Source organism: Cygnus olor, chromosome 15 (assembly GCF_009769625.2).
Source record: "Cygnus olor isolate bCygOlo1 chromosome 15, bCygOlo1.pri.v2, whole genome shotgun sequence".
Taxonomy (NCBI): domain Eukaryota; kingdom Metazoa; phylum Chordata; class Aves; order Anseriformes; family Anatidae; genus Cygnus; species Cygnus olor.
In genome coordinates this window covers 13017467-13029718 of record NC_049183.1, presented here as the reverse complement: position 1 = coordinate 13029718, position 12252 = coordinate 13017467, and the positions used below count along the sequence as shown (strand labels likewise).

At 44.4% G+C, this 12252-nt stretch overlaps 1 protein-coding gene across 3 annotated transcripts in view; it reads left to right on the top strand.

Moving 5' to 3' along the window:
• The window catches only part of TTYH3 (tweety family member 3), a 79458-nt gene extending 67539 nt beyond the window's left edge, over positions 1–11919 (top strand). For 2 of the 3 annotated variants that reach the window (XM_040574903.1, XM_040574904.1), the window contains one exon: positions 6069–11919. In XM_040574903.1, coding sequence (XP_040430837.1) covers positions 6069–6140 — 72 coding nt within the window. In that variant the 3' untranslated portion in view covers positions 6141–11919. Of the gene's footprint in view, positions 1–574; positions 677–6068 lie in introns of all 3 variants that reach the window. The other variant, XM_040574902.1, reaches the window with a different exon arrangement.
• The last annotated feature ends 333 nt before the right edge of the window (positions 11920–12252 follow it).

The following is a 12252-nucleotide window of genomic DNA, read 5'->3' as shown; positions in this document are numbered from 1 at the left end:
ATTTTCTGTTTTATTGTTATTTGGTTGTTTTTTTTGTGTGGTTTTTTTGCCCCCCCCCCCCTTTTTTTTTTTTTTTTTGGTTTGGTTTTCTATTCACAGCTCTCCATAGTAGGTGACTGAGACTGTATGGAAGCAGAAGAACTTGCAGGACCTGTTTGTAGCAAATTATCTGTTAGAAAGAGAGCGATAAAAAGAGAATATTAATGTGCATGTCCCTGCCTCTTTCTGGGAGGGAGGAGGAGGGGGTTAACCATCTCAACAGGGTATGTCCAATGTGTGGACAAAGCTGATATATTCCATTTAGCTTCTTTCTGAGAACAGATGGTGAAAACTAAGATGTGATGATCCTGCTGCATTGTTTGTCCGTTACTTTTCCTGGCTTTTTGTTTGTTTGTTTGTTTTTCCCTCCTCTCATTCCTTCTGTTTTCTCCTTCTTGCCACAGGGCTATCCCCTTAGGGTTGTAGAGACCACCTTGTCACCGACACACACCACAGCGTTTCACTTGCTTGCACTGTGTTTTTCATGCACGTTGAGGCTGCACTCTCTTTTTCTCTCTTTCTTGCGTCATCACAGTTGTATTTGGCTGCCATGGACAGTAGCAGCCATATGAGCTGGCAGCTTAAGCCCTCGGACAGTGCACGGACATACTGGTAACAGCGCCCGCAAATGGAACAGGTACTGGAAAAAAAGGTCCTTCTTGCTCAACCCCTTCTCCACTCCCAACCACTCCTGTCATCCCTGCACTGTTTATCCCAGGCCAGTGCCTTTTATTTCTTCACATTCCTTTCCTCTGCAGCTCCCACCCCATTCCCTCCTGCCAAGGGTTAAAGTTACTTAGTTGTGCTCTGGTGCAGACTGAAGGAGCATTATTAACCTTGGAAAGGCTTCTGGTGCACGATGTGATGGTTGGAGAAGCCCGTGCCTCCTAAAGGCTAACTCACGGCTGCTTTAAATCAAAGCCCACGCTGGAGAACAGCTTGAACACTTAGTACTGAGCACTGCTTAAATGTACAAATAACATTGCACTTCAAATGCAGAACAGTTCTCCCATCCCAAGAAGCCATTTTCTAGCAAGAACCAATCTAGCAGCTTTTCAGTCAGGACAGGGTGTCTTATTTCAACTTTTTGGCATCCCCTGAGCCCTGCTACTGTTCTCTTTTTATTGACTGGTCACAGCAGCATGTGCCCACAACCAGAGATACTTATCTGCCACATGCTTTAAGTTCCTCAGTAGGATTTTTAATCTGTTGAAAGAACCTAGCTGGTAATGGTGGCCTGTCCTAAAGAGTTGTTTCAGTGCCTGTTAGATCTGTGTGCAGCTCCTCCTTTTATCCTCGCATTTAAAGTCAGAAAGGAGTAAGTTTAAAAAAAAATAGTCCTGAAAGGTCCAGATACGAGCACTAAGATCTATTTCATTCTGTTTCCAAACCTTTTACTGTTTTGTTTGATCTGTGTGTGTCCAAATCATTCCATCCATCTCCCATCGGCTCTGAACAGGGCCCTCTTAGCATCATTTCACCGTCTGAATTCCCAGTGTGCTGCTGTTGTGGGTGTTCTCCGAGGTAGCCAGTGTGTCCTCCCTCACAGTGGTCCATGAGAAAGCCACGTGCAGACAGAGAAAGGCAGCTAGTCTGTCTTAGGCCTTGTAGTTTTTAGCCTGGTTGAATACAGGGTATAATTACAACACCCATGCAACTCACTTGGTGTAAAGGATAGCGTTGCTCCATCAAGGGAGCCACAGCCAAAACTGGAAGGTGTTGGTTCCAGCTGGAACAAAGGCCTGCTGCTTTTGGCCCATGCAGCCAAAGGCCCGAATCTTACAGTCTGTTCCCAGAAAGACACGTCCATAAAGCTGCTGTTCCTCCATTTCTGCTGTTCTTGTGGGGACTTAGCCTCGCATTGGGTTCCTTTCTGTCATGCTGCTGCTTGGTCTGCCTTCTTGCTGCCTCGTGCCATTTGTCTGCCTGCCTTGTGATGTGCTGGGAGGTGTGCTGGCTGAATTGGGTGTCTTGGTGCCTTCTCCCATGGTGCATGAACACAAACTTGTCTTGAAGCATGGTGCTAGCACCCTTGAAAGGGTCACGACTTTCTTCATTCTGAAGTCTTGTAAAGACTGCTCTTGGGCTTGTGGTGTCTTTTCTGCTTTCTGGTTCCTGCAGGTGGTATCGTAGCAAAGCTAGAAAACTGCTTATGGGTCTATCCCATAAAATATTGTCTGGGGGGGGGAAATTCTAGTCTTCATTCTGGATTTGAGATACCCTCTGGGCTGGAACATGACCTCATTTCAGTCTTGACTGTCTTTTGTTTACCTAAGGTCACACCCAGAGTTTAATGTGGCTGTCTGCAGGGCTAAGAAAAAGCCATTGCATTCTTTCCAAGACTTTAAAAACAAACAAAACAAACAGAAGCTCTGTTCTTTTGACTTGGAAAACTTAAGTCCCTTTGAATTCAGAACCCACTGGCTGGAATTAGCTGTTTCCCTCCATGTTGTACCTCCCATACATAATGATACCAAAGCCTGTGTGTTTACTGTGCTGTAGCTATTTGAGAGGTGGATCAGCTTTTAAGAACTTGACTCCAGAAGCTTTGGTCTTCATTGGCTTACCTGAACAGCTCTGGCAGGAAATCAAAGTCAGGGTAGCCAAAGAGAGATGTATGTGTTTTTTTAACCACAAACAGTAAATGGTTTTTACTCGGAGTCATGGTTTCACGTGGTAAGTGATCTTCCAGCATAGCTCAGTTAGCAGTGAAGTATTCACGATCTGCACAGTTCACAGGGCTTGGTAGAATTCGTGATCTCTAAAATTAACCGATTATTCTCATTAATTTTTATTAGTTTTTGCAACCAGTGATTCCTTTGTATGCAGGCTACATGCGTTAAGCACCTAACTTTTATGTGCTGGCAATTATGCCTATCGAAGTTTTTATGCCCTCAGCAAGGCTAGATGTAAAGGAGAGACTCTTTCTTTTTAAGAAATGCAAAAATAAACTTGCATGCAATCGGCTGTGTTTGTCCTAGCTGACTGGTAAGTGACTGAGAGGTGTGTTGTGTGGAATAACACGAGACACCTGGAGAAATGGCAACAAGAAGGCTGTTAGGTGCTCTGCTCAGGGGAGCTAACAGCGTGGTGAAGGTCCTGTCATCCGTGATGGGTTCAGAAAGGTATGAGAGGGCGTATAGGCACCTGGGCGCTGAGAGTACTGGAAGAATCGATGCATTGTGCATGTTCTTTAACCTTCTATGAAAGCTTCTCTTTAAAAGAAACTAAATGCAACTGCGTACCTTATGGCTGGGTCAGGCACTGTATCCAGGTTACCTCTGAGCAGGGACCAAGACCTCCTGAGCTCTGAATTGTTGTGCTCAGGCTTAGAGGTCTTTCTTTAGATTTTTTTTTTTAAGGGAACTGAAGTCTAAAGTTATTTTAACCGTGGATAGTACATTTTGGTTTCATATCCATGTGACTGGCAAGTTTGCGCTGATACATCTTCATCTATTGGCCTGTCTAGATGTAGGGATCTGTGTATTCCACAGCATCTTTCCTTTGCTTCCCAGCAGAGGACTGAAGGACTTGGGCGAGAGACTGCCAACAGCATACGGAGCAAAACATTCATACAGTGAACCTAACACAGTGACAAAAGATTCAGCGCACGCTTGTAGAGCTGTGCTGCTCATGAGGGGTGTGCAGAAGTGTTAGCTCTCTGCTTCCAGTTTTCAACCATACTTTTCACGGTCATTACATATATACTTTAACAGAAGGAGTAACTCGTTCAAACTGTAATGGGAAAAGGTTCAAAGGTGCAAAAATCCTGTGTTAAGGAGAGAACATCAGCCCTAACTCTGACTATTGAGTCTTGATTTGTTCCTTGTGGTGGATTGCAGGTAGGTTTGAATGTAAAATGCTCTCTGCTTGACTGTCCAAATCTCATGATCCTGATTACTTTGTTTCAGTGTCTCTTAAACAACTGTGGTGTTTTTTTCTTGGAGGAGGGAGGAGTGAATTCTTTTCAAGTTCTCCCTCCACAATGATTGTACTCTGTACATCATTGAAATGCAGTTCATCAGTTGGCCTTCCTTGATTTGTAATGTTCTAAAGAAAGTTGATGCTGCAAGTTGTGTGCTGAATCTATATGATTTGTCTAGCAAGATGCACAATGACCTTCCATAATCCTTGATTTTTTTTTCTAAGTACTTCTTAAAAAACCTTAGCAACTGCAAGTTCTGTGTTCATACTCATCTCCTATGACACTTCACATATAGAATACAAATGGAAAATGAGCAATCAAATGCCTTCTAAGACCCTCTTTTTAGCATGATGCTTGGCTGGTAATTTCAGCAGTATGCTATCTGAAATGTGTCCTACTTATCCTATGAGAAAGCTCTTTGACTTCTAAGCCTCTTTGAGCCTGTTGGGTTAGTCCCATATGTTTTAATAATGCTCTAAGCTTCATTTCTGAAACAGTAATCATAATTCATAAACTGTATAGAATATACAGTTCAATTGGCTCAGCTTGGTATTTTCTACTTTTTCTTTCTCAGTGGCAAAAAAAAATACGTCTTAAAAAGAGAAAGAACATATGTACCCTTTGTCTTCTAAATATAGATGCCATTTCTGGGCCAGAGTTTTATATTAAGATCCATTTTCTGCAGAAAGTTTTCCAATTATGGAAGACACTAAAAGTTGAGTGTGCAAATAAGCCTCAGGTGTCTTCATCTTGTGCTGATGGGGTCAGCCCTGCTAAAGGAGCAGTCTCTCTCTTGTATTGTGCAGAGCTTCAGCCCGGTTTGGTCTGTGAAGGAAAACTGATTAAAATACCGTTAACTCTCTGAAAACCCCTTTGAATATCTGAGCTTTTGAGAGCCTAGGGATACCTCATAATGTTCTTTCCCAGCGTGCAAGATAAATCCTACCTCCTGGTGGGGAACTGCCTTTCGGTTGTCTCTTTGCCAGCTTAACTGGCTATTTCATGTGGTACAATTTTAAAGGTGATAAAAAGTCAGTATGCTGAAAAACACTCTTGGGAAGTAAGATGGGGATATTATAGAATTATTCAAGCTCTTGCTGGTATAAAAAGAGGAAAAAAAAACCTGTCCTCATTGCTTGGTTGTTAGTATCATGGTAGCAGAATCACAGAAGCAGTAGCATGGCCATGATGAAGGCATTGAACACATTGGCATAAAAAGACAAAGACTTTTGTTCTTACTGCGGTGTGTGATTTGCATGCTTTTCAGCTCAGTAGTCAAAACTGAATGGCATATGTTCCCCTTGTAGTTTCTGGGAGCTGTTTTGGATTACCTTGCTTGGAATAAAAAAAGAAGAAAACAACCCCCAAACCAAAGGCACCTCTCATCTTTGTGAATTTCTTTTCTCACCCCCAGGCTGGAGTCTTGTCTACCACTGCGTGGTTCGCAGGCTGGATCCCAAGCCACTGGTGGATAATTAACCATCTGATAACTGTTAGCTAATATCATCTTGTGGGATGGCAGCCTGTTGCCGGTCTGGCGGGGTCTCTTCTCTCTCAGGCATAAATTGTTCACAAAGATTCATTCTTCCACACTTTTCTTTCGAACTGTCCATCTGCGACACATGCAGTCATCTTATGCCCTCGTTGCAGTAAAATGCAATGTACTTTATTTCCGTTTCCTTTTCAACCTCCTTTTTCTGTCAACGTGACTAATTGAGGACGAAGGTATGTGGTGGGTTTTTACATCTGCATCATTTCCATTTCCCTCTTTTCTCCCAAGTGAAATATGGCATAATTTGACTCGATGACTGTTGGATTTCCTTCTCCATTGAGAGCTTGGTTAAATCATTAGCCCATCTGCACTGACCTGGCCATCAACCTTGCAACAGGCTTGACAGTATGTTACTCAGACTTGGCTACTCAATGATTTGTGAAATTTTCCTTGTCAGACCAAGCCAGCAGCTCCTTGATATGCAGTAAATACAGACCATTTTATGCTGGGAGGCGGTCGTAGTCTGTCGTTCCATGCTTACATTAGTCATTATGACTGACTTTTCTGTTCTGTTGTTTGTGTTTTGTTGTTTTTTTTCTTGTCTTCCTCCAGTACACCTCCAGCATGAGAGCCAAATACCTCGCCACCAACCAACCTCGTCCGGATGCTGGCAGTGTGCATTAAAATGAAAAAGCTAAAGCAAAAAAAAAAAAAAAAAAGGCAAAAAACAAAAACAAAACAACAAGAAAACCCACATGTGCAGTCAGACAAAACAATGTGCCAACTGCTGTGCCCCTGTGCTGTCCTCGTAGAACAATCCTGCTGTTCTGCCCAAAATCCAGTGCAGCTCCTGTTTCTCCAGCCCAGACCACCCCTTCAACCTGGTACCTGCCTACTGGAGTGGAAGCCCCTTTTGAATTTAAGCCTTCACTTTGCTGTACCTGATGTGCAAGAGAGAGCAAGCACGTACAGGCAAGCAACCAAGAGATTACCATCCTGTCCTGGATTCCAGCTGCCTGGGGCCAGCTTTAACAGAGTAGCCCGATAGAAAATGTTGGTGAATATATTCTGCCCCCATTTTTTCCCCTTCTGTTCCTCAGAGGGATGCGGTGAAAGATGGTGGTAGATCTCTTCTTACTTCTGCAGTGGGATCAGTGGAGCTGCTTGGTCTGTCAAACGCTGAAGAGACAGAGTTTCGGTGTCTGTGACTAGCGAACAACGAGGGAAAGCTGAGCCAATGCACAATACAGCATCTGGGGGGGAGTCCTCTGGTCCAGTGCCCTGTGTGAGGGAGGAGGGAAACCCCTGCCTCTTGGTGTCACTGTATATCCACTGTAATCTGTGAGCCTGTGGCTCTTTTCTAGAGAAAACCACTCCACTAGCATGGTAACAAAAAAAAAAATCAATTAAGAAAGTGCTGTTTTCTTTCCCACTCTATCTAGCATGTGAATTCTTCAGGAGGAGCAGGGTGTCACAGCACCACCTAAGTACCCGGTCCATTGCTCTGAACCTGACCTCTCTGCTCCACCAGGGAAGCCCAGGTACTTGCAGATGGCGTTCTTGGTGCTGCTTTTATGAGGCCAACACACAGAACAAACAGGAGCCAGCCACCACCCACTTGGTGCCAAACTTTTCCAGGAAAAGACTTGTAAGACTTTATGGTTGGTTTTTTTTGGTTGTTTTTTTTTTTGGTGTTTTTTTCTTTTTTTTTTTTTTTTTGCACTGAAGAGTTTCAGCTGTCTGATATTAGGTCTTATGGGACAGTCAGCTTGCAAAAGCAAGAGGGACTGCAAGCACCAATGGATTTATAGCAAATGCAAACTCCCTGCAGGAGTGACCTGTGAACTCTGGTGGACTTTATTTTTCTTTTTTTATTCCTTTTTTTTTTTTTTATCACAGTTTACAGCACAGGGCTGCTGAACTGGCACTGAAGGAAGTTTTTTGGAGCCTCAATCCTAACAAACTCACAAAATCCTCAGTATATCTTCTGTGCTCCGGAATCAGAAACACAAATGCCATCATTTGGGCATTTGGAGAATGTTGTGACTGTCAGAACATATTTTTTTCTATTTGCTTTTGTTTTTCAAGGCACATTGCTAACCACTATCTGACCATATTCAGGCACATGTAGGCATTTTTCTAGGCATGAGCTAGAACAAGGCTTGCAAAGGGGCAGCTGGGTGCCTGCAAAGGGCAACATCCTCCATTGGTGCTGTACTTTCCACTGAAGAGCAGTGCTCCAAAGGACACTGACCACTTACTACTGGAAGAGCAGGCTGCCTCTTGGGCAGCTAGTAGTACTGTAGAGTACTGGCCTTTCAGTAGGGAAACTATGATGTTCCTTCTGTTGGTGTTTTTTGTTTTTGTTTTTTAACCTCTGAGCAGCAGTGTGGCTGCTGAGCATGATATTAAATAACTGGCAGAAGAAATAAAGTGGGAAATATCCCTCAAACTGGAGTTGAGCCATTGGCAGAGGCAGTTAATCTTCACATCGGTGACGTTCAGGCTTGGTGTCCATTTACCCCACGTTTGCTGTACGGGGCACAAAATCTACCAATCTGCCTTTACTCAAGTCAGTTGCCTTCTTGCAGTGAGGTAAGGATTGCTCCTCGCAATGATGGTGTTTGCTCTCAAAGGGTACCAGCTCTGTGGAAAGCAAGCTTTGAGCTCCTCTTAAGAAGATAAACCACTAACAGAACAAAAAGCTGTAGGCCAGCTTGTACCATTCAAAGGAGTGAGGGAGAAAGGGAAGACAAGGCACCGCGCAGCCAGGAAGAGAAGGTTTGGGAGAAAACTTCACACTTCACCGTAAATCTGTGGAAGCAGGATTTTCTTGCTCAGGACTGAGTAGGCCTTTCAGACGCATTTGAGGGGCTTCACACTGAAACATACCTCGGTGTTATCAAATTACAAGGGCAGGGAAACATAGCCGCAGCTTGTATGGAGGGATTTCTGTGGCTCATGAGCACCAGGTTTTCCACCTTGTCTTAAAGCCTACCAGAAGACCCCGGGCGTGCAAGCACGTGGCATGGTTAGCTTGCAGGGCCCAAAGTATGCAACTGCTATCCAGGGGGGGAACTGAACCTTCCCCTCGCTTTGAAGAAAGAAGCAAGAGCCATATAATGCTTACTAAGAACAAATCGTTCTACTGTCATCTGTCCCTGCAAGGATGTGCCCAGATTGCGACTTCAGCTGTCATTTGTAGGGGAGTTGCCCTAAAATCTGTGGCCTGATCCTGCTCATTGAAGGCAAGCATTTTGAAGGCTGGAGGGTGTGGGGAACCCTGTGAGGACAGGTGCTTCTGTATACTGACATTGCTGTATACAGAAAGCATCCTGAATACGGATGTGATTGCATTTTGGGAGGGGTTGGATCCAAATTGCCACAGTGGCTTTGCCTGTGCCAGGAGGGGCATGGGGAGCCTATGCCTCCTGTTTGCAGCACCTAATGCAGCAGCCACCTTGTCCTGCTTCCTTCCAAGGCTTGGCGTAGTCACTCGTAACACCCAGAACAGCTTCTGACAACGTTTGGGGCTTGCAGCAAGGCACAGATGTGGAGATATGTGCTCTGTGACTTCAAAATATAACTGGAAAGAATGTTTTGGAGATGACGTTTTGCTCTCTGGAGGCCAGCATAACATAACTGCAGTGTGAGCTGTGTACTTTTGTCCAGCCAGCACTTCCTTTACTTGACATGGATATTGCACTTTTGTAAAGCATCCTGGAACTCTGCTGCCCCGCTGCATGCTGTGCAGAGCGCTGGATAGGAAACACAGACAAACGTTTTGGTTTTGTTTTATTATTGTTGTTAGTACTTTTTCTTTTTCCTTTTTTTTTTTTTTTTTTTTACTGGAACCTTGAGCGACAGTGTGGCATTTCTGCAGGCTGGTCTGAGTGGATCTGCTGAAGAACAGGTGGCCTTTGCCTATTCTTATGGCTGCGACGTAATCAGTCTCATCCATACGGTCACACTTTGTCTGAGGAGTGGACTTTGGAAAAGCCAAGATCTCCCAGACTCTGTGCCTCCCTCTAGGGTGAACAGCAGGTGCTATCTGGCGAAGACTCATCTGTTCTAGATGGCATTCATGGTTGAGGGAGTCCAAACTCTTCGAGCTGTAGGGGGGAAAGCTGTGGAGACCTCTCTCTCTTCCATTGTGTGTCTTTGTTCTTAATGTGACAAAGCGCCGAGGCTGTATCGCTTGGCGTGTCCCAGCTGACCTTATCAGAACATGAATCGTGTTACTGGTCGCTAACAAAAGGGTCCAGGAGTCAGGGGAGCTGAGATTGGCCTCTGGACACCTCACTGACTGCAACAGGGAAGGCGGCGTGTTCCGGTCAAAGGTGACTGCATCGGTGAAGACACTTCATGTTACTTTTTCAGAAGCACAAATGTGGTCATTGGCTTGTCTGGTTGGCTTGGTTTATTTCCACTGCATCATCATGTGTGAATGACTTTTTCTTTTGGAACTGAGAACTCTTCCAAGCACACGAACATCTCCACAATGTGAAATGTAAATAGCATGTTGGACTCTTGCGTCCAGTGTTCAAGACTGCATTGTAATTGTAAAGGAAATCAAATCAAGACTTGGCTGTGAATTTCTTGTGCTGTCTTGGGAATATAACTGTAGTGTTTGTATCCTGTATGTACTATTAAACTGAGTTCATTTTATGTGCTGATAAAAGGGTTCAAGCTAAGATTTTTAGCGTGCATCCATGTACCCAAATGTGAAGGATGGAGTGCTCCCTTCCCCTCCTGTCCTTTTTAAGTTTTCTCCATTTGATAGGTGTTAATTTTCCGTGTACAGTCATCTCAGCCAAGATGCAAGGATGTTCATTTGAGTGCTTTGAGGAGGACACAGTGCATGGGGATTTCAGCGATCCCAAGTCAGGATTTCCATAGCAGTTCCCTAAAAATATGTAGTGTTCACATGAAAAGCTTGGCCTTTCTGAGAGTAAACAGCTTCTCGGGGGGCTGCTTAGCCATCGCTCGTGAGAGCTCTTGGTACTGCGGGGTGATAGCAGGCAGGAGTGCGTGGATACCCGTGCGAGCAAGGTACAGATACCCGTGTGGATAAACCCGCATTAACTTCTGGTCCCACCTTCCAGCAGCAGCTGAACTTGCGTGCTGAGCCCTTTGAAGAAGAGAGCGGTGTCTTGGCTTGTTGCTTAGAGCCACCTCACCTGATTGAGGTGTAGATTAGGTGGGTGAGTTTCTCCTTAGGTAGAGAGGGGTCTTTGAAGTACTTCCTACGTAGGGACCAAGCCAGGGTCTTCCCCTGGCAAACAAATCTGTTAGTAACTCACTGAACACCTCCGGGTGGGAGGGGAGAAGCCCTCCAGGCAGATACTAAGGAGTAGATCTAACACCTTGAGAGAGGGGACCCGACCAGACTTAATCTGTACCTTTGGCCAGGTGGCTTCTTTCATCACCAACTACTTTCATTTTCCAGAAGTGATCTGTGTGCGTGCGATGGATGGCTTCTCTAGTCCTTCCAGGAGGCCCAGCAGAAGTGTGGGATGCTTTGGTAGCAGTTCCTAGATGGCTAACAAGCGGTCCGTGCTTTTGGGGGGAACAGTGGGATCTCCTGCCGAGCCATGATGGTGAGTGTGTTGCCCAGCTGGGAGAGAGAAGGGTTGGGTCACCAGTGGCCTCGAGCTGCCGGGTGCTCACCCAGCCCCTGTGGCTGCGTGCGTGAACAAAGTGGAACATAAATTGATGTACAACCAGAAAGTTCAAAATATTCCTTTCCTAAAGAGGATAACTGTAGCATGAAGCTCTAGGTGCTCTGCGTATTTGATACCACATTGCTCCTCACTATGCAATTCCAAACTCCTTCCTTCCTCTTCCTCCTCTAATCTCCCACGAAGACTTCTCCAGTGGCCTCTGTGCAGGAGGGCACTGGGCTCCCAGAAAAGCTTCATTTCTTTCATCGTCCTCTGCGCTGGGGCCGGGTGCCCAGCTGCCACGTCGTGTGCCTCAGGTCCCTTGTTAACGGGAGGCCCCATGAGTTTCATTGACGTCATTCAGAGGGAAGTTGTTTTTTTTTTTTTTTTCTTGGACACTGTGCACAGAAACCTAATGGTGATCATGTACCTGGCCTTTTTGTAACTTCTCTGTTTCGTTTCTTTCTTCTTAACCATAATGGTTGTATATCATACCACTTTATATACATATATATATAAATATATATAATTTTTTTTTTAAACTTTGAACCTGCTAGTTTCTTTGAAGAGTTCCTGCACTTACCCAAAATGTTTTTAAATTGTGAGGGTTAAAGAGGATTGAGCCCATTTTTGTATCTTTACTTTTAATTCTGTAGTTCTATTGATTGTAATGTAGCTATTTTTTACTGTAATTTTTTGGTTTGCAAATACTAAAAAAAAAAAAAAAAAGAACTAAATGTAATTTCTGTGGTTTCTATTCAGCTTGGGTTTCATGTTTTAAAAATAAACAATATAAAACCACTGTTCCTATTTATTGATTCACATTCTTTCCCTAGTTCGTAAACCTGCCTGAATTTTTATTACCTCTCATACATAGTGGTACATCCATGGGCTAAGGACAGGAGGGAATAGGTCCATGAATTCTCATAGCTGTTAGGGAACGGAAAGAACGGGAGCATGAGTGTCCTTTACTACAGAAATCGAAGCATTAGTGTCAGTCCTGCTAATGTTTGTGTGACATTAAGTCTGTGCAGGTGTATTGGCAGGGCTGCTTCCTCTGGTCGCAGCTCTCAGCCTAATCTGGTTGCTGTTGGAAATCAGACTTTCTGATTCAATTTGAAGTCTGGACTGTT